At 56.6% G+C, this 26,752-nt stretch overlaps 1 protein-coding gene across 11 annotated transcripts in view; it reads right to left on the bottom strand.

The window, feature by feature from the left end:
• SLC38A1 (solute carrier family 38 member 1) overlaps window positions 1–26,033 on the bottom strand; it is a 50,939-nt gene extending 24,906 nt beyond the window's left edge. Inside the window, exons 1-5 of one of the 11 annotated variants that reach the window (XM_089304811.1) lie at window positions 25,903–26,033; window positions 13,095–13,214; window positions 10,668–10,892; window positions 2,681–2,756; window positions 2,378–2,493 (exon numbers count right to left, since the gene is read on the bottom strand). In XM_089304811.1, the coding sequence (XP_089160937.1) occupies window positions 2,378–2,493; window positions 2,681–2,756; window positions 10,668–10,789 (314 nt within the window). In that variant the 5' untranslated portion in view covers window positions 10,790–10,892; window positions 13,095–13,214; window positions 25,903–26,033. Of the gene's footprint in view, window positions 1–2,377; window positions 2,494–2,680; window positions 2,757–10,667; window positions 10,893–13,094; window positions 13,215–23,660; window positions 23,800–24,632; window positions 25,046–25,280; window positions 25,420–25,442; window positions 25,693–25,902 lie in introns of those variants that run through there. The other 10 variants (XM_089304813.1, XM_051851014.3, XM_089304812.1 and 7 more) reach the window with 10 other exon arrangements.
• Window positions 26,034–26,752: the final 719 nt, after the last annotated feature.

Below are 26,752 nucleotides of genomic sequence, written 5' to 3' on the forward strand. Positions count from 1 at the left end.
CTTTCAAATAAAATACATCTTAAAAAAAAGAAAAAACTAAGGAGAGTCCTGAGGTAGGAGATCAGTGATTCCTGAGCACACACGGTTAGAAATGGACTGGACACAGGACTACTCTTGCCCCTCCCTATCCCCCAGGAAAGCTGCTGGGATGGGGAGAGCAGACACAGGCAGGACACAGAAGGCAGCGGGAACTGACAGCGAGAACAGCCAAGCCCAGCCCAACGGACACCGGAACCCCCACTCCCACCCCCACCGCTGCACAGCACTGGTGGCACTGCTGTAAGTGGGAACCGTGAGGGGGTGAGCCTGGGGCCCTGGGCCGGCTCTCCAGGCACAGCTGTACCCTCCCAGCCGGGCCTTGCTCTGAAGGTGCTGGGAAGCTCAAACCACAGGTTCCGGGGCAGGGATGAGCACAGTGTGGGGGAACCACTGTGAGACGTGGGGCCCGAGTGGACACACGGACGCCGGGGTGCTTTCCTCCACCTGGCCCCCAGAGAGAGGGCAGCCAGGCCCAGCCTCTGAGGCAGGGAGCCAGGAGGTTTTTTTCTGGGTGGCTGGGACGGCCCAAGAGGAGAGTCCCTGGGAGCCCACAGTGCTGCTCCCTGAGTGACGCCGTGGCCTGTGAGCCCTGCCTCCACACGCCAGGCACACGGGAGCCCCGTGCTCCTCTCTGCTGACACGGCAGCCGAGGAGGAGCCACCTGACAGCTGACCAAAGCGTCCGCCGTGACATTCAGAGACCGACGCGAGCCAACAGGAAGGAGCGTGCCACCCGCGGCACACATGCAGTCAGTAGGGGCTGTGGGCCCTGCTGCTTCCACACACAAACTAACCGGGGAGCCACAGGGAGCCCACCCGGACAGCACAGCCCAGAACACACACGAGCCTGCTGTGCCACGTGGGTGTGAGAACAGCAGCACACAGACGCCTGCCGGAGGCCGTTAAGGGGCCACTGTGGGCGACAGGGGTCTTGGCTAGAAAGAGGCTGTGGGTGACAGGGTCGTGGCTGGAGAGAGGCCTTCTGTTCAGACTCAGAGTGGAAGGATACGCGGGCTGGCGGTGTCGAATGAACAAGTGCCCGGGACCTCCGGACCACTCCTATCTACAGCTGAGGTTTTCCACAGAGCAGAAAACCCTCACCCGACCTCAGGGGAGACGTCACAATGACACAGTGACGTGAGCATTCAGAGAACGCTAAAAACATCTCCAATAAGTAAAAAATGGTAACGGAAATAAAACGCTTAATAAGGGGGGAGGGCGTAGCACAGTGAAACGCTACAGGAACTCAAGTCTAGGCCACAGCTGGAAGAGCGGTCCACAGCAATGCAGACGGCAAGCAGCGGTTCCAGGACAGGAACGGCAGCAAGGAGCTGACCCCCACGGTGAGGGGTCCCTGACCCACGGCCACGGACTCCGAAGGGAAACAGCACCGGTGCCAACCCCAGCGAAGGAAACAAGGGCATAGCATCACGGGGCTGCAGAACGCCAGGAACGAGCAGACCCCACAGTGTCCAGGGCACCGAAGCCTGGCTTGGCCTAAAACACCAGGAATCAGAGGCACGTGGGACTCAGAATCCAGAAGGCTGGAAGGGAGGTGACTGGCAGAGCGAGAACAGAGCACGGACAGAACAGGATAATGAGAGAGAGAGAGAGAAAGGTCTTCCTTTTTGCCATTGGTTCACCCTCCAATGGCCGCTGCAGCCGGCGCGCTACGGCCGGCACACCGCGCCGATCCAAAGCCAGAAGCCAGGTGCTTCTCCTGGTCTCCCATGCGGGTGCAGGGCCCAAGCACTTGGGCCATCCTCCACTGTACTCCTGGGCCATAGCAGAGAGCTGGCCTGGAAGAGGGGCAACCAGGACAGAATCCGGCGCCCCGACCGGGACTAGAACCTGGTATGCCGGCACCGCAAGGCAGAGGATTAGCCTAGTGAGCCGCGGCACTGGCCCAGAACGGGTCTTCACGTCTGTTCACCTTTACCCAGCAATCACAGCTGGGGTAGCCCAGGAACAGGGATCCTTCAGGCTGGGGACAGAGGCAGAGGTCCCAATACACACCGCCCTCTGTGCCTCGGTTTCCTCATCTGTGGGTGGGTGCCTCACAGAGCTACAGGGACCGCTCCCCGGCAGAGCTACAGCAGTTGTCACCGTCAGCATCCAGGAACTTAATGGCACCGCATGAAGACGCCACTGCCACGTGCCAGGCACTGGAACGCCAGTCAGAAGGGTGCACGTCTCTAGACTGAACACTCCCGCTCAGCAGGACAGACGGCCCAGCAACTCGGCCAAGTTCGTAATAAGTAAAGAGCATGTGGACATCTCGCAGTGTCTCACGTGCGGTCACGGAGGCAGAAGGACAGCGTGGCCGCGTGCATACTCACAGAAACAGCAGGATCCCCGTGTTGGCCAGGGCGAAGGCGAGGCCCAGGATCCCGCTGCCCATGATGGCGTTGCTCAGGTTGAACACAGACATGCCCAAGGAGGTCGTTCCTGGAATCTGGACAAAAAGGCCAACATCACACTCAGCAGAGCAGCCCGAGACGGCTCAGCGAGCCGGGATCCCCGGGACAGAAAACTGAAAGGCGTGTCTTCAGTGGCTGCAGAGCCCACTCCAGTCCCCCCACCCATCGCAGGCGGCTTCCCTGGCTTTCGCGGTCAACCCGCCCTCACCCCGGGACACTTACATACTCGTCGCACTTCTTCTTCTCCAGGTGGCTGTTGGTGAGGCTTCTCCTGCTCTCGCGGTCAGAAATGAACTTGCTGGGGAGACAAGCGAAAGGCACGTGGCCTCAGGACCACTGGGAGCTCACCAAGCTGAAGACAGTGTTACCGTCCCCGACGCGTCCCGCTTTCCCGGGAGGTGCTGTCCCAACCCAGATCCCCTTCCCGTTTCGGGGCCAGTGTGCACTGCCTCCGTCCTTGTCTTACCAAATACACTGCAAACCAGTGAAAACAAGGGTGCTCGTCCTGAGAGGAAATGAGACAGCCCGAGTCAGAGAGCAATGGCTGTCGAATGGTTTTAATGATCAATTAAAACAAGTACACGATGTAAGGTGACATACACGTGGATTTGTTTCCCACTCAGCTCACGTCAAGACTGCTATCGACCTGGTATTTAAGAGAACACCGGGAGGACGGGCGTCCGACCTGGAGTCAGCGGCGCACTGGAGGCAGGGTTCCTTCTCGGCTCAGCTGCTCGGAGCACGTCACCGAATGGGGATCCCACCTTCATGCAACAGGGACAACGGTCTCCCCGTCACACACTTCTCCAGCAACTGCCTGGGAGTCTGGGTTGGGCTGCCGGAGGGCAGGCCAAGGAATTACAGAACAGAAGGCAGGCACTGGTCCGCAGGTAGTCAGAGGCTGGGGGCTAGAGCTGTGATGCAGCAGCTCTTGCAGTGCCGGCGTCCCGCATGGGTGCCGGTTCAAGTCCCAGCTGCAGAACTTCTAACCCAGCTCCCGGATCACGCTGCTGGGCAAGCAGTGGAAGATGGCCCCCGCACCTACGTAGGAGACCTGGAAGAAGCTCCTATTGCAGTCATTTGGGAAGTAAGCCACTGGATGGAAGATCACTCTCTCTGTTCCACCCTCTCTGTGTAACTCAGCCTTTCAAATTAATAAGCAAACAAACAAATATTTTTTAAAAAGAAAAAAGGAAGCACTCAGGTCTCAAGATTGTGCTCAAATCCTTAGCAGGTCTGCAGGCCCGGGCATAGGCTGCGAAACGGGAGTCCCACTGTTACGTGGTCTCACAGCACCTCGTGCTGGGCACGTGGGCCAGAGCCGCTGTCCTTCCTGGGCACGGAGTGCAAGAGACAGAGGTGGGGAGCAGGCTGCACACACACACAGAGAACAGAGACTTCAGAGTGCTCCCAGAACCACCAAACACACAGGGTTACAGGACTCACGGCCTAAACTTCTCATTTTTTTTTTTAATTTAATTTTTTTTGACAAGCAGAGTCAGACAGTGAGAGAGAGAGAGACAGAGAGAGAGACAGACAGAAAGGTCTTCCTTCCGTTGGTTCACCCCCTAAATGGTCACTACGGCCGGCGCACTGCGCCATTCCAAAGCCAGGAGCCAGGTCTCCCACACGGGTGCAGGGACCGAAGCACTTGGGCCATCCTCCACTGCCCTCCTGGGCCACAGCAGAGAGCTGGACTGGAAGAGGAGCAACCGGGATAGAACCGGCACCCCAACCGGGACTAGAACCGGGGTGCCGGTGCCGCAGGTGGAGGATTAGCCTAGTGAGCTGCGGTGCCGTCCCAACTTTTCATTTTTAAAAAGCAAATGCTTGTGTCAGAGCAAAGTGCACACCCAAGCCACTGCCGTCGTGTTCTGGACACAGGAGGCAGCCCTGGATCTCCAGACCTGGCGAGCAATGGCCCAGCCGGCCAAGGTGAGAACCGACGACCAGCAGCTGCTCACGGGCCGCCGCCCGCGCTCCCAGGAAGGGGCCGCAGCGCTCAGCTGTGCACCGCGGCCTCCAGTGCTTTGGGAAGGATGCTGTGCACCCTCCACAGCACCACGGGTCTGCGCTCATGGCGGGGTTTTCTGCCTCTGCGTATCTGACCCAGGGGCTGGTTCTCCCTGGCATTACCTCTCCAGGAAAAACTAAAGGCAGGAAGCATGCATCCTGCAGACCAGACCCTGAGCCTGATGTGCTGGGCAAACGACACTCCGAACTGTGCCTGCACCTGGCACCTGCCTGGTGATGCCAGGGACTGGGGGAGGGAAGGAGCCCTCGTCCAGCGGTCACAAGCTGAGCAAAGCTAAGTCGCAGGCAGAGAGCCAGAGGACAAGCCTGGGCTGGGCGGGGTGAGAGATAGCGTGGACTCCGGGCTCGGGTCTGCGGCGCTGCCGCTGCTGCCGCCTGTCTGGCTCTGCTTCCACCCTCCGCACTGCCCCATCTTCTTGGAAGTGAGCCGTGCAGCTTAGCTGAGCATGGGTGGGAGAGCAGTGTCCCTTGTCCTTGCCCACAAAGGGACAGGCACTGGGCGTTCCCAGTGGAGACTGACTCACAGCCACCTGTGGCCAGCCAGGCTAGCTTTTCCAGGCACCTCAGGACCCCAGACCCTCACCCAGCAGGGCCCCCATCGCTTGCCTGTGGACGGACTTGTTTTCCAAGGAGAATTTCCATCATTTTTATTTTAAAATTTTTTAATGCTTTCTTTCAGAATAATTTTAAACTTAACAAAACAGTAACAGCGAGGTCATAACACAAAGAGTTCCCATACGCCCTCACTCCACGGCTCCTGTTAACAGCTTGTATTAATGTATTGATCCCAACCGCACGCAAGATTTCTACTATTTTGAAATTAGGGGAACAGCCTGAACAACAGTCAAACAATCCAAACACCAATCCCCTGCCTGTTAGGGCACAGCCAAATCCTGTTAGGTGGGAGGCTAGAAACCAGCCTGCATGTGTGAGAGACCTCAGAGGACTCAGCTTGTGTGGAAAGGAGTGGAAACCCACCTTGGAAGCAGCCCCGCCTTTCACCCTGCAAAGTCCCGCCCACACCCCAGTCACTCTACAGGTGGCCCCAAAACCATCTCTCCCAAATCCGTTTCTGATGATGCCCTACCCTGTGGAAACTTGCTACCTCCCAGACCACTCCTCTCTGTCTCACATCCGAATTCCTTCCTGTGCCAAGACAAGAACCAGGCTGGACCACATTCCCAGGCATCCGAGGTGCCCGCGGGACATGAGGATCTCCGGCAGGATGGAGTCCCGGCAAGGACAGCAAGGAGGGACTCCTGGGGCTGACCACGCACCCTCCCATTTCTGTGTCCTTGAGCCCACCCCCTCTGCCAGCTCCCCTGCCTCCGGGTAAGCTCCACGCACAGATCCCTCCCCCCGCAGCTCCAGGAAGTGAGGACTTTGCCTTGGTGTTGGGATCTTGGTGCCCCCTGCCCCTCTAGATGATCTGCTCAGTGCAGAGGGGGCAGAGCCAAGCCAGGGCACTGAGGGCAGGGACTGAGCCGCCCCTTCCCCTCCTCCCAAGTCCAAGCCCTGACCCCGGGCTCTGTACTGCTTCTCCCTCGCACCTGCATGGGGTGTGGCAGTGAGGCCCCCCACACCCACGGGGCCCCAAGAACCCCCTAAGCAGCCCTTCCATTTAGGAATGAGGCAAATCTTCAAACCCTTCGCTGGCTTAACCTTTTCTTCTCTCTAATCTTTTCATCTTTGCTTTGTATTCTGTAAGCTTACAAAACAAAAACCCACAGATAAAATCAACCTTTTTGTAATGGAAAATTCTGTTCAAAATAACTAGGTCAAGCCGTTTAGCACAGGTTTCTGTTATCCTACTATTCAAAAATGCAATTGCTGATTAAAAGTACTGCCCACTGGCAATGAAATTAATGTGAAAATGTCTCTTTATTGACTTAAAATGTGCTGCTATGGGAGAAGGTCTCAGGATGATAAAAGTATTAGGAGTTTTCACAGGTCAGCCTGTACCCATAAAGCAGAACTCGATCAACCATTCACTGGCCAAACGCTCTGGAAACGAACCAAACCAAACCACAGCAAACCAAACCAGATCCGACCCAACCCAACCCTACAATGCATGACTTGCTGACCCAAACTGAAAACCTGAGAAAGTATGCAGGCATTCCACTGAGGGACAGTGGAAGGAGACAAAGCAATCTACAGCTGTTGCTTAAAACCAAAGCCGAGGCAGCGGAGGGCAGTGGGTTAAGCAGCCGCCTACAACGCAGGGTTCCCATATGCACACAGTTCACGTGGGAAGCTGGCATCACAGGCGGTGGTTTTACCCACTGTGCCACAACACCGGGTCCCTCCGTGCCCTCCACTCCCACTGTTCCACTTCTGATCCAGCTCCCTGATAATGTGCCTAGAAAACCAGTGGAAGACAGCTAGGACCCTGACACACATGGGGAGACCCAGACGGAGCTCCTGGCTCCTGCCGTTGGCCTGGCCCAGCCCCCGCCACTGTGGCCATTTGAGGAGCGAATCAGTGGATGGAAGACTCGTCTCCATATCTCTGTGTCTCTTTCACCCTCTGGAACTCTTCCTTTCAAATAAGTAAACAATCTTAAGCAATAACAACACATCAAGAGCAGCAGGAAGGATGGGTCGTGCCTGCCCCTGAAATGCCAGCATTCTACACGGGAGAAAATCAGCGGAAACAAGCAAGAGACAAAGGGACCGGGAAACACAAGCAAGGAACGAGCGGGCGCAGACACTGAGCGACACCAGCAGCCTGCAAACAGGCCGAGGAGACGGCGACGGCAGCCGGAGGATCCGTGGACTGGAGCACCAAACAGAGGAAGGGGGCACTCACGGCCGCCAAGCCCCTCCCAGCCAGGGACGAAGCCTCTGTCTTCCCAGGAGCTACGGACCGGGCTACCTGCTCACGGGTCCTCTCCAGTAACAGCATGGCGTGCAGCACTCCAGAAATGTGTGAAGGCGGAAAGGGGGCGAATCCGGGGGAGCAACAAGAGCCACCCCGAGGTTTGGCCCTGCAGTTGCTGGGTCTGGCAGCACTGACCGCTCACAGGGAAGGGACACAGGGGATGCCGAGCAGGGGCGTCTGGACAATGTCACCGCTCCCTGGTGAGGCAAAGAACGACGTGGCCTCCTCGCGTGACCGCGCCTGTCCGTCACAGACTTTCCCCTTGCTGTTTGCACCCTGCTTCAGGGAAACACGCTTGCTCAAGAACGCCCGCCCTCCCGGCGACTGCACCAGGTGTCAGGACGCGAGCCTGCACAGGCTTCCACGGAGGCCTGCTCTGAGGCTGCGCAGGCTTTAGGTCTCTGTTCCCAGCAATCCTGTGTGCGAGGCATGATCCGCACAGGGACGGGTGCGGGGCCCAGAGCTCAAGACCACACGGGAGCCAGGCAGAGCCAGGGGACCTCACACGATGGGAAAAGTACACACAGGTCTCACTTCTTCGGCACCTAAGTAAACATTACCTTTAATTCCATTTTCCATGAACTTTTAGAAGTACAAGTTCTAAACCCAAAGCCATGTACTTCTCTCCCTGTCTCCCTCTCCTCCCCACTCATCTGCCTGTGTCTGTCTCTGCCTCTCCCTCTCACCTTACCCATCTCTTTGTCTCTCTCTCCCATCTGTCCCTCTCTGTCTCACTCAGCCGACACTTGGGAAAGTGCGCTGGGGCAGGTCCAGGGCTCCCAGAGGTGAAGACGCCTGCACCCAGAGTGACTCAGTGTGTGCAGTGGCAGGGGGCACCACCTGGGGGCCTTCTGGGCCCCACGCCCGCCTGCCGGGCCCTGCCAGCTTTCCCAGGGCATCACAGCACCTGCTGAAGGTGCCACCATCCAGGTACAGAGCACGAAACCAAACAGTGGGGGGCGTGGGGGCTGCTGCCTGAAGGCCCGGTGCCTCTGCTCTGCTCCCAGCTCAACCTAAAAACCCTGGGTTTTTCCATAAATTTATTTTTTACCTATTTGAGAGACAGAACAAGACAAACAGAAAGCTCCCATCTACTGGTTCACTTCCCAAGTGTCTGCGACACTGGGGCCAGGCAGGACCAAAGCTGGGAGCTATGAACACCAACCAGGTCTCCCATGTGAGTGCTAGGGACCCACTGCTGCCTCTCAGGGTCGGGAGTCGGGAGCCAGAGCCAGGAGTCAGACCCAGCCACTCTCACGTGCCACACGGAGCAGACATCCTGGCCGGGCTCTTAGGCATGAGGCCAATCTCCCACCCCTGAAAACTTACTGCTACTGCATGCCTGAGACTAACGCTTGTCTTGAGTGCTCTGCAGAGAGCCACCGTCCCCCGGAGCTCCAGGGCTGGAGAGACGAGGCGTGACGTCAGCCCTGCCTTCCTCCCCCAGACACCAGGAGCGTTTCAGGGCAGCCCTCGCAGGCACGAGCTACGACAGCTCATCTCTTCTAGAAGCCAGGCCTCCCGACACGGCACAAAGGAGATGGCACAGGCCCTTTCTGAGTTCTGCTGACCACTATTACCTTCACGTTGGCTTTTGCTGTTTTTAATTTAATTCTCCTAGAGCCAGAAATGAAGCAGGACTCACAGCCTGTATCAGTGAGGGCAGGAAATTAAAGGAAGGAAGAGATGCATCCTGCCCCACACAGCGACACTGGCAACCACAATTTTGAAACATAAATATTAAAAAAAAAAAAATATATATATATATATAGAGAGAGAGAGAGAGAGAGGCTGGCACTGTGGCACAGTGGGCAAAGGAATTTAATGGAATTACTGTATCTGGAGCATTTTTATGCTGCTTGATGCGGTTTGCTATGCTGATTTCCAAACATGCTCCAATTCATGATCAGTATTTGAAAGCAATGGTTCAGGGGCTAGCACTGCGGTGCAGCAGGAAAAGCTGCAGGCTGAGCACCGGCATCCCATGTTCTAGTTCTGGCCTTTCCACTTCGGATCCAGCTTCCCGCTAGTGTGCCCGGGAAAGCAGCAGCAGGAGGCTCGAGTACTGGGACTCCTCCACCCATGTGGGAGACCCAGAAGAAACTCCTGGCATCTGACTGCCCAGCTCCAGGCACTATAGCCATTTGGGGAGTGAACTAGCAGACTGAAGATTTCTCTGTCTCTTCCTCTCTAACAATGTCTTTTAAATAATTAAATAATTTTTTAAATCATTTGGGGCCGGCACTGTGGCTTAGCAGGTAAAGTCGCTGCCTGCAGTGCCGGCATCCCAGATGGGTGCTGGTTGAGTCTCAGCTGCTCCACTTCCAATCCAGCTCCCTGCTATGGCCTGGGCAAGCAAGAAGATGGCCCAAGTGCTTGGGCCCCTGCACGTGCATGGGAGACCTGGAAGAAGATCCAGCAGCTGGCTTCAGATCAGCTCAGCTCCAGCCGTTGCAGCCGTTTAGGGAGTGAACCAGAGGATGGAAGACCTCTCTCTCTCTCCCTCTCTCTCTCTCGCTCCCTCTCTCTCTCTGCCTCTGCCTCTCTGTAACTCTGCCTTTCAAATAAATAAATAAACCTTTTTTAAAAATCATTATTGAGTTGATTTGAAAGTTACAGAGACAGAGAGAGACAGAGAGAGAGAGAGACAGAGAGAGAGAGAGCGAGAGCTTCCATCAGCTATTTTACTGCACAAAATGCCTGCAACAGCTGGGATTGGCCGGGCCAAAGCCAGGAGTCAGGAACTCATTCCAGGTTTCTCCCGGGGATGGCGAGGACCCAACTACTTGGGCCATCCCCTGCCGCCTGCCAGGGTGTGCATTAGCAGGAAGCCGGCTTGGAAGTACAGGTAGGACTCAAACCAGGCGCGGCAGTACTGGGTACAAGGAGCCCCCGGCAAAGTCTCACTGTTTGTGCCAAAGGCCTACCCACATTTTGACCATTTCTGGATTAAATGTGCACAGATGACTGTAGTACACATTCTAGCACGGATCCAGTGAAATTCCATAAGCACAGAGCTTCTGAAAAGTCCAGGCTGCCTGGGGTCTAATGCATTTGTACATTTTTATCAGATGCAAATGAAATTTGTGAAAAAGATGAATAAATTACTTTCCTATTTGCTTCATCTGCGACTGTAGGCTGTGCCCAACAGATGTCATATAAGAAATTCAAATTGCATCTTCAGGTGGAACGTGACTTTAGTAATGCATAATTCAAGAGAATAAATGAAAACCTGACTAATTTTTAGAGCCATTTCTTTCATTGGACAGAAAATCTTAGTGGGAAAACACTCACCTATTTATTTGGCCATTTTCCACTTCAGTGAAATCATTGGAATCGTTGCTAATGTTATCATCTTCCGGCACTGTCATGTTTTGCAACTCAGTTAATTCGAGTCCACTTTTGAAATGCATCATGATTAAAAGGTAGCTGTAGTCAAAGAAAATCAGTCCGAATTTCTCCCGTTCCAGGTGTATTTATTTAGAAGCAGATAGCAGCAAAAATGTACACTCGATACTCCTACAAAACAGCAAAGTAGAAACTAATTATCCATGTGAAAACCAGCTCTGACTGAATACAAGCTACCACAAGTAAGCAATTAATTGATCGATAATGCAACATTTTGCTACCAGATGCATTGAAGCAATCTTTGTAAATCAGCTATAGAGGCCAAATCCCAAAACTTTCTGCCTTTGATTAATTCCTTCCGTCTTCAAATACAAAGTGAGTCATGTTTATAATTCTGACACTCACATCTGCAGGAATACCACGTCAGCTGCAGGCCACACAGACATGCTTTCATCAAAGCATGCTTAAGACGAGAGCCATCTCGTTTTGTAACGGGGCACACACACAGTTGGGCAGATGGCAGGGCACAGAAGCACCTGTGCTTCAGCAACGCAGCTTAATGAAAACCCAAATCCTCGATGGGTGGCATGACCAGGCATCAGCTCCTCAAGCTGGTGGTCGACCCACAGAGGACAAGGCTGTGTATTGAAATCCATCAACTGCAGATTAAACCGAGCTCTCAATGAATCACTCCGTGACAGGGATTTGGGGTAATCCACCTGCTGCCGCATTTCCCTCTCAGAAACGAAACACTTCAGAGTTCACGTGTGATCCCACGTGGATGCCGCGGCTGAACTTCCGAGGGGTCCCCAGTGGTACCCTGGGTGGGGGGCACACGGCAGGTGCCAGAGAGGCAGACACTACCAAGCCAAGGCCGTGTGCTCGTGGGGTCCTCGGGGATGTGGTGATGGGACTATGGGATGGAGCAGGATGTCACCAGGATGCAGGTTCTGCTTCCAAAGGCAAAGCCCCGTGGACAGTGTTTGTGACTCTGCACTCCCCAGAGTCAGGAGTGTCTTAGTAAGCGACTGCACGGCAAGGATCCACAGCCGACACCCAGTGTGGTGCTCTCTCGCCTCCTGCAGGCTCCTGTCATCTGGGGTCAGGATCCCTTAACACGTCCCTGCACCTAACTTCCAGGGACCGCAGCCCTGCAGCAGGCCAGGGCGGCCTGGGAGGCGTGGAGCCAGGACTGGGAGAGCCCAGCCCACTGCCCTGACCCAGGCCTGGCAGGCAGCAGGGCAGGACTGGCTGGCTCGACCTGTCTCTGGTGCCAACGCTGCCTACTTTGCAAAAGCGGACATCAAAAAGGCGAGACCCCACTCTCCTCTCCCTGCCCCCTTTGATGAAAGCTGTGCAGATGGGCTCAACAGGGAGAGACAGGAATTTCTGGGAGTTGCTGTGTGAACCCCTCGTGTGACCGCCTCAAGGCTGCGGTGGCAAGAATGGCCTGAGGGGACCCTCGCTCAGCAGGTGCGTTCTCAGTCCAGGCCGAGGGGTCTTCTCCCCGACAGACTGGAAGGAAACAGGGCACCAGGCCCGGCGTTTCTGAGGAGAGCAGGGGTGACCAGTGCTGGACTTGAAGTCTGCCACCTGAGTGTGACACTTCCTATGGCATTTCATGAGCGCGCTGCAGGCCAACCAGGTAATGGGAGATCTGAGCCCCTCTCTCTGCAACTCCGCCATTCAAATTCGTGAACATTATCTTAAAAACAAAAACACCACACGCAGAACAGGTCACTTAAACCAACAGGCACAGGCTCAGGCTCGGGCTCAGGCAGAACGGAGGAAGCCCCGGCCTCCCAAACCAGCTCAGTCGTAGGCCAGGGCAGGTTAAGTGCACAGAATAAACTTCACTAGGATTTACCTCCCCTGCCGAACTTGTCCTTGGAAATGAAAACCGGAAAACGAAGGGGAAAACTAGCAACGTCAGTGACACCGTCCCCAAGGCCGTGGCAATGCCGCGAAAATAGTGCCCGTCCAACTCCTCATCCATGTGTACAGGGCTAAGCGAGGAAGGGGCTCAGCGGGCTGAGGGACCCCCCGCGGGCGGCGAGACTAACAGGGACGGACCCCACGCTGCCCGCGGCCGCCCAGGCCTCCCACGCTGCCCTGCTGTCCTGCCCCCTCCTTCCTGCTCTCACTCCGCGCTCTCATCTCCAGAGCCCTTTCCACCTGCCTCTTTTTTTGTTTAATTTTAGGCTGTTTTCAACCTATTTTTTTCAGAAAGTGATATATCGTAAGCATCTTGAAGAACAGGAATTTTTTTTTAACAAAAACACATAAGGGCCCTATTAATGCGTAACACAGGCTCTGGGAGAAAACAGTTTTGGTACTGGAGAGACAAGGACGCGGAAGGAAGTCACCCGTTACCTCAGCAAGCAGGCTCCGTCACCGTGCGTGAACCGTCCTGTGGCTCCCCCGGGTGTCCCGTGCTCACAGACACGGCGCCTGGTACGCAGGGGGCTCGGTGAGTGTCTGCAGAATGAAAGTCTGCAGAATGAAAGCACAAGTAAGAAACAGGCACTTTCAGAGACAGAAACCATACTCGACACGGAACTTCCGGAACAAGCTCTTTCCACTGAACAGAAAATCATTTCCTCCCGAGTGAGGTCGGCAGACCCAGGTCCACACACCGACGGCTGCCGATGCCGGAGACGGCCGTCCAGCGGCTGCGCGGGACATCAGAGGGCCGGGTGGGGGTGGGGCTGTGCTTGGCCTCCTCCCTGCAAGGAGACATGGCCAACGGCATGGAGGCCAGAGGGCCGGGCCAGCCCAGTCAAGAAACAGGGATCGCGGTGGACACCACCATCAGACTGTGCGACACAGAGCCGACCTCCACGTCAAGCCACTCACAGGTACCCTCTCAACCTTTACAGCAGGCTACGATCACAGCTCGCTCCACACACAGCCTCTCCGATCCTCACCACAATCTCAGAAGGTCCTGAGCCACGCACCGCGGTCTTGGTGGCCAAAAGGGCCGACGTGAACTACACAAAGAGGACGGGCAAAGGAACCGCCCACTTCAGCAGAACACCCACGTAAGCTGACGGCGCAGGGGAAAAGGTCTGCGGGACAGAGACCACAGTGCAGAAAGATTTCAGGGACGCACGCCATACACACCGCATACGTGTGCGGCACACACAGGTATACACATAGTATGTACCAGAACACGTGTATAACACACACAGGACATACACACTACATGCATCACAATGCATACATATACATGATACATGCACAATGCACACTGCATACATGCATCCTATGCACGAGGCAATACACATATACACAGACCAGTGCCCACATGCGCACATGCATGCATGCAGGCAGACAGGAGAAATCAATGAGGCCTGGGGAAACCAGGTACGGTTTTATGGAGAGAGAGGATTTGAGCTGTGTCTAAAAATAAGTGACTTGAGAAGTAGGGAAAGCAAGGGCCTTGCTTGCACCAGGAATTTTTTTTTAAAGATTTATTTGTTTGAAAGTCAGAATTTCAGAGACAGAAGGAGAGGCAGAGAGAGAGAGGTCTTCCATCTGCTGGTTTACTCCCCAATTGGCCGCAATGGCCGGAGCTTCCCCCAGGTCTTTGGAACAGTTGTAACACAAGGGGACTTCCAACCGTCAGAGAAACAGTCGCAGTCCACCCGTGATTCTTCATATGATCCAGTTCCTGTGACTGCGTGAAGACACTGCAGATGCGTGGACCGCAGAAGGTCTTGCGCCAACACAAGCCTCCCTCGTCATTCCCATCTCCCCTCAAATCCTGACGGCAACCTGTTCAGGCAGACTGGCCTACTCGCTACTTATTCCCACCTGTTTCTGGCCCAGTACTGCAAAGGACAGAATGTGGACACCACATTGCCACACCCCTAGCGGCTGGGGCTCCAGATCCCATCCGTTGTGGTGGTGGCGGCAGGGGGAAGCACTCGACCTTTCCAGGCCACTGGAATGGTGGCGCCACAGTAATGGCCCCCAGAGGTCCAGTGTGTGGCCTGCTGTGCTGGCAATGTCTGCAAAGCCACGGGAACTTAACTCCCTGCATTCGGTCCCTCCTGCTGAACACAGAAAGAGCTCCATGAAGCGCAATGGAGCCCTGACAGATAGGCTCGTTCTATGTATTCCACCCTTTAAAGTGTTCTTCGTTCTGGGAAATTTTAGACATTACTGTTCTGCAGGCAGAACTCCCCTGCAGCACCTCGACCGGCCACGGCCCAGGCCAGCCTCGTGGCATGTCCTGTTAGCAACCCCAGGACGACCCTGCAGCAAACCCTGGAAATCACACCATCGGTAAACATACCTTCAAAAATAAAACCGCTCCTTAATGTTAACATCCCTCGGATCCAGCCTTACACACGTAACTTCAAAACGGGTTCTAGGGCCAGCGCTGTGGCTCACTAGGCTAATCCTCCGCCTTGCGGCGCCGGCACACCAGGTTCTAGTCCCGGTCGGGGTGCCGGATTCTCTCCCGGTTGCCCCTCTTCCAGGCCAGCTCTCTGCTGTGGCCAGGGAGTGCAGTGGAGGATGGCCCAGGTCCTTGGGCCCTGCACCCCATGGGAGACCAGGGGAAGCACCTGGCTCCTGCCTTCGGATCAGTGCGGTACGCCAGCCGCAATGCGCCGGCTGCGGCGGCCATTGGAGGGTGAACCAACAGCAAAAGGAAGACCTTTCTCTCTGTCTCTGTCTCTCTCTCACTGTGCCTGTCAAAAAAAAAAAAAAAAAAAAAAAAAAAAAAAACACGGGTTCTACACCATTACTATCTTTTTATTAAGAACTAAGCTGATCACCCCTCTCCTAGCTCAACTCCTGAGAATCCATTATGATCCTAGGTCAGTGGTTTGGACAAAGCAGCCACTGGCAATATGAACAGGTGCGTGGCAGGACCAATTATCCAGCAGGTACCAGTAAAAGCCACAGTGACCTGTCAGCTCACCCCTGTTGGGCGGCTGCCACCAGGACATCAGAAGAGAACCAGTGGAGGTGATAGTGAGGAGAAAAGGGGTCCTGTACACTGGTGGTGGATGGCTGGACTGGCCCAGCCATCGTGCAGAATGGCGTGGACATTTCCAAAGAGACTAAACACAGAATGACCACAAGGCCCAGCAATCCCTCTTCCCAGTGTGCCCAAGGAAATGACATCACCACCCGTGAAGACACTGCAGCCGTGTGCGGCAGCCAGGGTCGGAACCACCAAAGTGTCCACCGAGAGGCGAGTGAGTCAAGAGACTGTGGACAGAGAAGAACGTGTGTGTGCACGAGGAATACACACTCTAGTAGAACGTGCCTGTACACGTGAGGAGTGCACACATCAGAACGTCGGGGGAAAAGGGGCTATGCTGTGGCACAGCAGCGCAGCAGGTTAGGTGGCCTGCAATGCCGGCATCCCATATGGGTGCAGGTTCAAGTCCTGGCTGCTCCACTTCCAAACAAGCTCTGCAAATGGCCTGGGAAACTAACAGAGCATGGCCCAAGAATCTAGGCCCTTGCACCCATGTGGGAGACCCAGAAGAATCTCCTTACTCCTAGCTCCAGCCTGGCCCAGCCCTGGTCGTCACGGTCCTCTGGGGAATGAACCACTGGATGGAAGATCTCTCGTTGTCTCTCTTCTCTGTAACTATGCCTTTCAAAGGAATAAGTATTTAAAAAACATAATGGGTGCATGTATACGAATACACACTTCAGTAGAACATGTGTGTATAAATGAGGAATGTACACGTTAGAATGTGTGCTTGTATATATAAGGAATACAAGCGTTAGAACATGTGTGTGTATAAGGATACATATACACAGAACATAGTACTATATATACAGATACACACATATATACAGTATGCAGTACCATCTACACATATATAGCATGTCATTTACAAATACATACACATATATTGTACCATATATACACATACATGTACACTGTATTGTACCATATATACACATGCATGTACACTGTATTGTACCATATGTACACACACATGTACACTGTATTGTCCCATGTGTGCACACGCATGTACACTGTACTGTACCATATACACACGCATGTACACTGTACTGTACCATGTGTACACACGCATGTACACTGTATTGTCCCATGTGTACACACGCATGTACACTGTATTGTACCATATGTACACACGCATGTACACTGTATTGTCCCATGTGTACACACGCATGTACACTGTATTGTACCATGTGTACACGCGCATGTACATTGTATTGTACCATATGTACACACGCATGTACACTGTATTGTACCATACACACGCATGTACACTGTATTGTACCATATATACACACGCATGTACACTGTATTGTCCCATATATACACACGCATGTACACTGTATTGTCCCATATATACACATACATGCACACTGTACTGTCCCATATGTACACACGCATGCACACTGTATTGTACCATATGTACACACGCATGTACACTGTATTGTGCCATATATACATGTTTGCGGTATGTTATACCATATATACAATGTCATACATATATACACATACACAGCATATAGTACCATATATACAGGTACATATGCATACAGTACACAGTGCTATACACACACACATACATACACGATACACGGGTACTATATACATATAGTACTATATACACAGGTATGTATACATGGTATGCATGGCTATTTATAGAGACATATACGGCACTATAATGTTGGAGTGCCTTTCAGCCCCAGAAACAAAGGAGATCTTGTCTTTTCCAACATCCTGGATGAACCTGGAAGATATACTGAGTGAATGAAGAAAACTAGTGCGTGCTCTCATTCGAAGTGGAACACAAAAGAGGCAGAACACACGGCCACAGAGAAAACAGGGCTCCGGGCGGAGGGCCGAGGACGCGTGGGTCCGAGGCGCACAGGCTGAGTGAGCCTGGAGACGGCACCCACAGCGTGCGCTTGCAGGTCACCACACTGGGCAGGGGCAGGCGTGTTCCGCATGGGCACCCTGGCCACAAAACAAAGGGGCTGTGGGAGCCGAGGGATGTGAACCGCTTGCCTGCAGCAACCATTCACTGTACGCATGCGTGTCTGTCGAACCATCCCCGGCACAGGTAACATCTGAAGCCCGAGGCTATGCTCAGCCCGAGCCACACTCAGCCACGCCTTCCTGGCGAACCTGTCCTGCCACCAGCAAAGCCGATCTACCCACCAGGGCCTGGGATGGCTGCAGCAACCAGAAGGCCAGTCCTCGGACTTACAGGTACTGTTTTAAATCATGAAATGGGAAATGAGTCACTTTTTAAAGATTTATTATTTATTTAAAAGGCAGAGCAAGGCAGGGGGGATATATGAGGTCTTCCACCCACTGGTTCTCTCCCTAAATGGCTACAATGGCCAAGACTGGGTCAGGCCAAAGCTAGGAGCCAGGAATTCCATCTGGGTCTCCCACATGAGCGACAGGAGCCCAGGCACTCGAGCCATCCTCTGCTGCCTTCCCTAGCACTTAGCAGGGGGCTGGATCAGAAGTGGTGCAGCCAAGACTTGAACTGGCGCTCCAATACGTTATGCCAGTGTCACAGATGGCAGCTTAACCCACTGAGCCACACACACACACAGAATGAGAATCTTCTGTCTGCTGGTTCACTCCCTAAATGCCCGTAACAGCCACGACTGGTCCAGGCCAAAGCCAGGAACTTGCAACCAAATCTGGGTCTCCCACGTGGGGGGTGGGGATCCAAGCACTCGCCGTTACCTGCTGCTTCCCAGGGTGCGCCTGAGCGGGGAGCTGGACTGGAGGCAGAGCCAGGGCTGGGAGCCAGGACTCCAGGACAGGGTGTGGGCATCCCAAGCAGTGACTCAGCCGCTGGGTCAGGTGCATGGTGGCCCCCTCCCTTCATCCTGCTAATTCCACAGTGTCACTTTGATGCCGGGGACCGCAGACTTCACGCGGTGATGGTAAACGTGTGTTAGCCAGGACGGCTACTGAATCCCGAGGGAGGCCATGATCGTCCGTCTGCAGACCAGGCTGCGTTAACGGCCGGCCGCACACGCGGCTTCTTAGGGAAATGCACACATCACACAGGGACGCAACGCAGCTCCACCTCAGGTCTTCACCGTCCTCTCATTTATGCTTGATCTGGGCGTGTGGGGCTTGTGTGCAACACCCTTCAAGCTGTAAAGTCCTAGACCATGGAAAGTACTTACTCACAGCCCGGCCACTCTGCCTGGAAGGCTGGGCAATCTCAGCGTGACGCTTCAGGTCCAGGGGAGGAAGTGGCTCAAAGCGGCCACGCCTGTAGGTGTAGCGGCCCCACGGCCCCACAAGGCACTCGGCAAGGCCCGGGCACTTTCAGCTGTCACAGCTGCGGAGGGTGGTGGTGCTGCAGGTGCCTAGCAGAGGCCAGGGCAGCCTGGAGAGTGGTGCTGAGGCAGAGGTCCTGGGTCAGCTCCCAGGGGACCTGGGGGAGCCTGCTGTCCCGACTGCCATCGTGTGGCAGGCCATGCCCAGCATCCGACACCTGCTCCCACTGCATCAGGAGCCTGGAGCTCAGCTGCCCGTCCCACCTTTTGAATGCCTGATTGACATGCCCAGGCTGTGACTCCCGGGATTAACTTACCCACTTAAAACCACTCTCATGTCTTAAAGACAGAAAATGCTAATAAACTCCAGAAGTTAAGTATGGCAACTGCTAACTGGGTATAGGAAGACTGCCTATTACATTTAAAAACACACATTTGGGGCCGGTGCTGTGGCGTACTGGGTAAAGCCGCCACCTGTGGTACCAGCATCCCATATGGACGCTGGTTCGAGTCCCAGCGGCTCCACTTACTATCCCACTCTCTGCGATGGCCTGGGAAAGCAGTAGAGGATGGCCAAGTCCTTGGGCCCCTGCACCCATGTGGGAGACCTGGAAGAGGCTCCTGGCTTCAGATTGGTGCAGCTCCGGTTGTTGCAGACAATTGTGGGGTGAACCAGAGGATGGAAGACCCCTCCCTCCCTCCCTCCCTCTGTCTCTCTCTGCCTCTCCTTCTCTCTCTGCGTAACTCTGACTTTCAAATAAATAAATAAATCTTTAAAAAAAATAAATGAAGACTCAGGTTCAGAAAATATCCCTTCTATTACAAAAAAAAAAAAAAAAGCCACACACATCTGACATTTAATTAAATTAGAACAGTTAAGGTCCTGGAAAATAGGGTTATAGGGTTAAAGGCTGAGCTTTGAAACTGAAGTCTACGCAGTTTTTTCATAATGCATATTTTGCAGGAACATTTTGAAGACTGTTGTATTTGAGCAACGTGAAGCCCAACAGGATGTCTTTCTCATCAACTCAAAATGGGTTTGTGTAGTTATTAAAAACTCACAGAGTGGGCCGGCGCTGCGGCTCAATAGGCTAATCCTCCACCTTGCAGCGCCGGCACACCGGGTTCTAGTCCCGGTTGGGGCGCTGGATTCTGTCCTGGTTGCCCCTCTTCCAGGCCAGCTCTCTGCTGTGGCCAGGGAGGGCAGTGGAGGATGGCCCAGGTCCTTGGGCCCTACACCCCATGGGAGACCAGAAGAAGCACCTGGCTCCTGCCTTTGGATCAGCGCGCCGCCCGCGGCGGCCATTGGAGGGTGAACCAATGGCAAAAGGAAGACCTTTCTCTCTCTCTCTCTCTCTCTCTCTCTCTGTACACTCTGCCTGTAAAAAAAAAAAAAAAAAAAAAAAAAAAAAAAAAAAAAACAAACTCACAGAGCTGCGAACAGCCTGGAATGTTTCAGCCGTTCAGAAAATTCCTCCTCTGCCTGGGTAAGATTTTGTTCCAGTGTGAGTTTCTGGTCACAGATTGGAATTAAACTAAAAACAACCGATAGGGACTTCAGTTGTTTGCTTTAAGCCCTAGCTGGGCTGTGACCACTAACTCCTAACGAAACAGAAATAGTGGGGATTTTAGAGGAACATGGAGCAGTGCAGGTGGAGAGGACCCTGCACCAAAGTGCCCTATTGAAAGTACGCCGTCCTCTGAGCAGACAGCAAAGCAGCAAGAGAGACTCCACAGGCCTCACACAGCTCCGTTCTTCCCCCCGGGTCTCTGCCTGAACTAACGATGCCACACGCGGCTTCTCAGTGGCCACTTCCAGGTCTCAGGACAGAGATCTGGGGAGCCTGGGAGACCAGCAGTCCTCCGTCCTCCAGGCAGCTGCACTGTCACCGCGGCCGGGGCTGCGGTGCAGCAGGGCAAGCCGCCGTCTGCAACGCCTGCGTCCCACGTCGGAGTGCTGCTTTGTGTCCCTACGGCTCTTCTCCAAGTGAACTTCTGGCTAATGTGCCTGGGAAGCAGCAGATGAAGGCCCAAAGCATTTGGGTCCCTGCCACTCACAGGGGAGACCCAGATGAAGTTCCTGGCTCCCGGTGTCCGTCTGACCCAGCCCTGGCTACTGCGGGCATCTGGAGTCAGTCAGCAGACGGGAAATCTCTCCCTGTGCCTCTTTATCTCTGTCACTCCACCTTTCAAATAAACAAATATTTAAAAAGATGAAAACCCAGTCACCATGGGCTCCAATGTGGGTGCTTTAGGTGCCCTCTGAGCACAGGATCCTAACGTGCAGCCAGGGTGAGAACCTGCAGACTTAGACTAACACAGAGAGTAGCCAGGGAGGCCGGGGAAGCCCACTCTTCCCCCACCAACCAGCAGTGCGAATGAGTCAGACTACATGATCTCCTCTTCCCCAAGAAATGCCAGGACACCAGCAACTAACTCTAAGCACTTTACAAAATAAAGTGCAGCTGTTAGGCTGAGGGGGACCTTGTAGCCCCCATTGGTCACACAGCAAACCCCACCTGCCCTCACTGCACACCTGGACATCACCCAGCAAACCCTGCCTGCCCAGTCACACACCTGGACGTCACACAGCAAACTCCACCTGTCCTCACTGCACACCTGGACATCACACAGCAAACTCTGCCTGCCCCAGCTGCACACCTGACCATCACACAGGAAACCCCGCCTGCCCCGGCCGCACACCTGACCATCACACAGGAAACCCCGCCTGCCCCGGCCGCACACCTGACCATCACACAGGAAACCCCGCCTGCCCCGGCCGCACACCTGACCATCACACAGGAAACCCCGCCTGCCCCAGACGCACACCTGACCATCACACAGGAAACCCCGCCTGTCCCGGCCGCACACCTGGCCATGGCTCAGCCCTCCCCCTTCTCTTTCCATGGTCTCCTTCTGTTCCAGTTGCTATGTCACTCCAGAGAAATGGAAACTAGAGCCACACATTAAATGTGCATGTGGCCGGCTGTGTCCCCAGGCAGGCTCTGTGTGGGGAACCGTTCCACTGGCTGTAACTCGAGGCCATGCTCTGTGAGATAACTGGACCTCCTGCACCCGGGCACTGTGGCTTCAGCACGTGGGATTGTCTCTGTGTTAAGTGAAGTAAGCTCCTGGTGTTTTGTCTGTAATTCCTGCATCTGGGCCTGGTACCTGAGTCCCTGGAGATCCCAGCAGGCAGCTGCTGAAGGGCCCCGCCCCTCCCCCACGGCAGGAGGTCTCTGCGGGCACTTGGGCAGTTCCTTTGGTTTGCTCAAGGACTTTCTCAGCTCTGTCCCCACCACATCTCTGCAACTGCACGAGGTGCAGCACAGGACAGGTGAGGAGACGGGCAAGGAGCCGGAACCTGGAGCACAGGGCTGACCCCCAGCCCAGCGCCTGTTTCCCAGAACACACCTGGCCCTTCCGGGCACTAGACTTCTCTGCCGGTAGACCTGATGCGGCCACTAGCAGACATGTGCTCACGCCCAACGCCCTCGCGGCCTGTGTGTTCTGCCGGAGGCCGACAGGACACTGTTCTCAGAAACATGCCTTTGTAAGACTGAGCGGTCAGAGTTTCCGAGGCAGGGGAACCGTCCCGAGACCTGCGAATCCCTAACTATGGAGCACAGACACTTCTCATCCTCTGTCTTCATTAGGTCTTCAAGGTAACTCAGGAAGGCGCCACCACCTCCACCATCATCACCCTCAGAGGTGCCCACAGTGTCTCCCACCCCACGAGGGACCACGGTGTACCGTGTGAGGGACAGAGAATCTTCCGGCAACGCCGGCAAGGTGGTCAGGGCATACACATTTCCAGGGGAGAAAGCACAGGTTGTCAACAGACATTCCACCCTGGGGTCACACGTGGGAGGAAGGGACTCAGGCAGAGATGGGAGGGGACCAGGAGCCAGCCACGAAGGGTCCTCAGTGGCCTCCTAGGCCACAGGGCCCGCTGGAGGCATCGGATGCCATGTCCTTCAAAAGGAGCTGAGGTTTGGAAACGTGCACCTGGGGGCTGTCCTTCAGCACAGGGGTTGCCATGCTGCCTGGGGTGCCTGCTGTGGGGGCGTCTGTGGAGTGAACCAGCGGAAGCAAGAGCTGGCTCTGTGCTCTCTGCCTTTCAAATAATAAAAATTTTATAAGCTAGTAAAGTTTAACAGAAAGGATGCCTGGTGGTTAAAACACGGATAAATCTCAGGGGAACTGGCGGTGGACTCACTGACCTCCCCGGTCCTGGATCCCGGAACCCAACACCCGGCACCTGAACTGCTGCATCTAAGGCGCGCGGCGGGACCCGGCAGAGGGACCCGGCAGAGGGAAGCGCAGGGCTCGTGACTGGAGCCTCCCGCCGCGCACTGGCAGGGGCGCTAAGGGGAGAGAGAGAAAGGAGGGGAGTCGGCATCTGCCCACAAGGGCGAGCGGGAGGAGCCCCCCAGACAGCTGCCCTGCGCCCGACTCAGGGAACAGCCCGCAAGGCGGGCTCGAGGGCGCCTTCCACCACGCGTTCCACCGAAGTCAGGCCGCGCCCAGGCATCTGCGGCCCTTCCGAATTCCCGCCCCTCCCGAGCTGGGTTACAGCGGGTCGACTACCCGGACTACCCACGCGCGAACCCCTTCTCACCGCAGCCTCAGCACAAACGTCACCCGCACACGGCGTCAGGAGCGCCAGGCCTTTACCTGTGCTCACGGCTGTCTCCCGGGGAGTGGGGCTGCGCCAGCGGCCATCAAGAGCCGAGATCCATGCACCCTGGCCACGAGCGAGCACCGCGCCGGGACTCGGACGGCGAGCAGGCCGGGGACAGCCCGAGCACGGAGGACACAGAGGAGCGAACACGCGGGCTCCCGCGCGGCGGTGGCGGGGACTGCACGGATTTCCGGGGAACCGGCCCGAGGCTCTGCCTCCCTCCCTGTCCTCTGACATCAGCGGCCCAGGTGACAAAGTGTGGCCGCCAGGGCCTTGCGTTCTCAGCCGGTGGCAAAGGCGCCGGACGCCCCAGGGGGACATGGAGAGGCACGAGAGCAACACAAAAGACCGCGCAGCGGGGCTTAGGGGTCACGAGGCCCCCTCGCCACCGGCGCCAGCGACTCTCCCTCTCCCCGCCTCCCCGACCCAGGGGCGCGCACGGAGCGAGCGCGCGCGTCCCCCAGGCGCGGACCTGGCGGGCGGAGCGGCCTTTGTGGCTGCCCGCGGGCCTCAGGATGGGGAACCCCGCCAGGACCTTCTGTGCGCGACTCACACCGGTCCTGGCGATGGAAAAGTACCCCCGCCCCGCATGCCTCTTCGGTTTGGAAAGAACCTCCCGGGTGAGGCGGGACCCGAGTCGCCGCCAGCACCCGTTAGCCGCGCCCCGCAGATCCTCTTCTCATCCCGGGGGACAGTAGCCAGGCGCTCCGGGTCCCCCGCGCCCCGGCCCCAGCGCCCCGGGGACGGCTGCGGTCCCCTCGGGGCCTGCGGGCCCGACGCCAAGTACCGGGGCCGGGGACTCTCGCGCTCCTGCCGCCCGCTGCGCTGGAGCCCCGGATCCCGTGACCCCGAGGAGATATCACGCGAGCTGGCGCCACGCGGTGCCGCGGACCTGGCTTTCTCCTTTCCTGAGAGAAAAAGGCCCGCCCGCGGCAGGGACGCGGCAGCGTGGCCGCTCCGCTTACCTCCCAGCTCTTCGGGGAAGGAGGCCCACACGAGCTTGGCCAGCAGGGGAAGCGGCCAAAGCGGGTCCGGGGCGCGCTCTCCCGGGAAGGCGAGGGACGGAGGCTCCAGCGACCTTCAGGCGCGTGGCGTGGCCGCCCGGCCCTGCTCCTCCTTTCCGCGGGCGGATTGCATCACAGCCACCCCTCCCCCCGTCCCCAGCCGCGGCCTCGGGAGCTGAAGGTCCCGCCACCGTCGCGCGCCTACCCTTGGGCCTCCATGGCTCGCGCGGCTCTAGCGGGAGAGCCGGGCCATTCCTCCTCGGCCGCGCGCCGGCTCTGGAACCACAGCTGCGAGTCACGGAGCTGAGCGGGTCACGGGGTGTTCCCGCCGGCGGCCGCGCCTCCCGCCGGTGCTGCGACCGCGGCCCGTCTGCACGGCTAGGAGGGGGCGCAGGGCGGACGGGGGGCGGGGTGGCCAGGAGGACGCAGGCGGAGGCGCCGCGGGAGCCGGGGGGACCTGGACAGGCGCAGGGAAGGAGGGCCGTGCGCTCGGGGGCTGCATCTGGGGGCGCCGGGAGGTTCGCTGCGGCAGGGCACGGCCACGCACGCGCCCCGCGGACCCCGCAGACGGCCGAGCGCGCCGGCCGAGGGAGCGCGGCGAGCGAGTACCTCTGGATCCCTTTGTTCTAGTCCTCAGCTGAGGCGCCGCCCCTCTGCAGGATGCGGCCCCCGCAGGCTCGGCGCCCGCCCTAGATCTACAGTCAGAGCTCGGATCTGGAGATCTTGCGGGTCGGGAGGGACCCAAAGTCACGCGGAGTCCGGGACGCGCACCTGGCTAGGCGCGCTGCGGGCCGCTCGCGTCCTCCCGCGCACCCTTTGTTCCGGGCCCGGCCTACACTGCCGAGCCCTCTCCTCCTAGTGGAGACTAGAAGCAGCCCCACCTGCGCGTCCGCCGGGCGCAGTCGCTGCAGTGCGGGGCGGCGGGGTGGCTGCGGAGGCTGCGGCGCCCGGTCGCCTTCGAAGCCGCAGCGGGAAGGGGGCTCGGAGCGCTGCTCACGCGGCTGTCGCGCGGGGGCCGCCGCTGGACAACCAGGGCCGGCGCCGCTGCCGCTGCCGCTGCCGCTCCCCTCCAGAGGCCGCCAGGGGAGCGGCGGGAGGTCTGGAGGCCGGCGGGACGGACACGCGCCCCGCCCCGGTCGGACCGTCTGGGGTTTCTCCCTCGGCGGCTTAACCTCTTGTCCTGGCCGCGAACCCCTGACTTGTGACCAGGCGCACACCGGTGCACACATACATCGTGGCGAAGCTCCGTGGGCCGCGGGCGTGGGCGCCTCCCCCCTGCCTTCGCAGCGTTGGCTGACTGAGTGGGAACTGCTGATTTGCAGGGGTGCGCACCTTCCCTGGCGCAGGTGAAGGGGCGGGCTCAGCCTTGTTGAACTGTCCGCCTGGTGCCGGCAGGTGCGGTCATCAGCGTGGTGCTTGCAGAGAATCAAATCCCAAACGAATCTGTTGGTTTTAGTTCTCATTTATTTGCTGGGTTCTGTGCACCCAGACGGCTGCCATAACCCAGACTTTTGTGGCTGGGGTTCCCAAGGGACTGTGCCAGAGACAGTGCTGTCAGTGTTATTCTGTTTGCGGCTTTAAATCCCTCAATGAGGCATCATCCTCTGTGTGTTTATTTTTAAGTTATTTATTTGAAAGGTGGAGAGAGAAAAGGAAAGGTCTTCCATCCTCTGGCTCACTCCCTAAGTGGCTGCAACGGCCAGAGCTGTGCTGATCTGAAACCAGGAACCAGGAGCTTCTTCCGGGTCTCTCATGCGGGTGCAGGGGCCCAAGCACTTGGGCCATCTTCTGCTTTCCCAGGCCATAGCAGAGAGCTGGATCGGAAGTGGAGCAGCCGGGACTTGAACCCGCGCCCATATAGGGTGCCGGCACAGCAGGTGGTTTTATCTGCTAAGCCACAGCGTCGCCCCAAAAGTAGATTCCAAGAGGTGAACGTGGCTGTGCTTACAGGAGCAAGTGGGTCGAGTGCGGGAATGGGTGGCACTGGGCCTGTGTTCAGGCGGGTTCAGGCCACAGGCTGGGCTCCAGCTGCACACTCCCAGGGGGCATGTGTGGGCTCCACTCACACCCTTCTAGGCCTC

The sequence above is a fragment of the Oryctolagus cuniculus genome, chromosome 9 (genome assembly GCF_051225735.1).
Source record: "Oryctolagus cuniculus isolate XC-2025 breed Fujian yellow rabbit chromosome 9, ASM5122573v1, whole genome shotgun sequence".
Classification (NCBI taxonomy): domain Eukaryota; kingdom Metazoa; phylum Chordata; class Mammalia; order Lagomorpha; family Leporidae; genus Oryctolagus; species Oryctolagus cuniculus.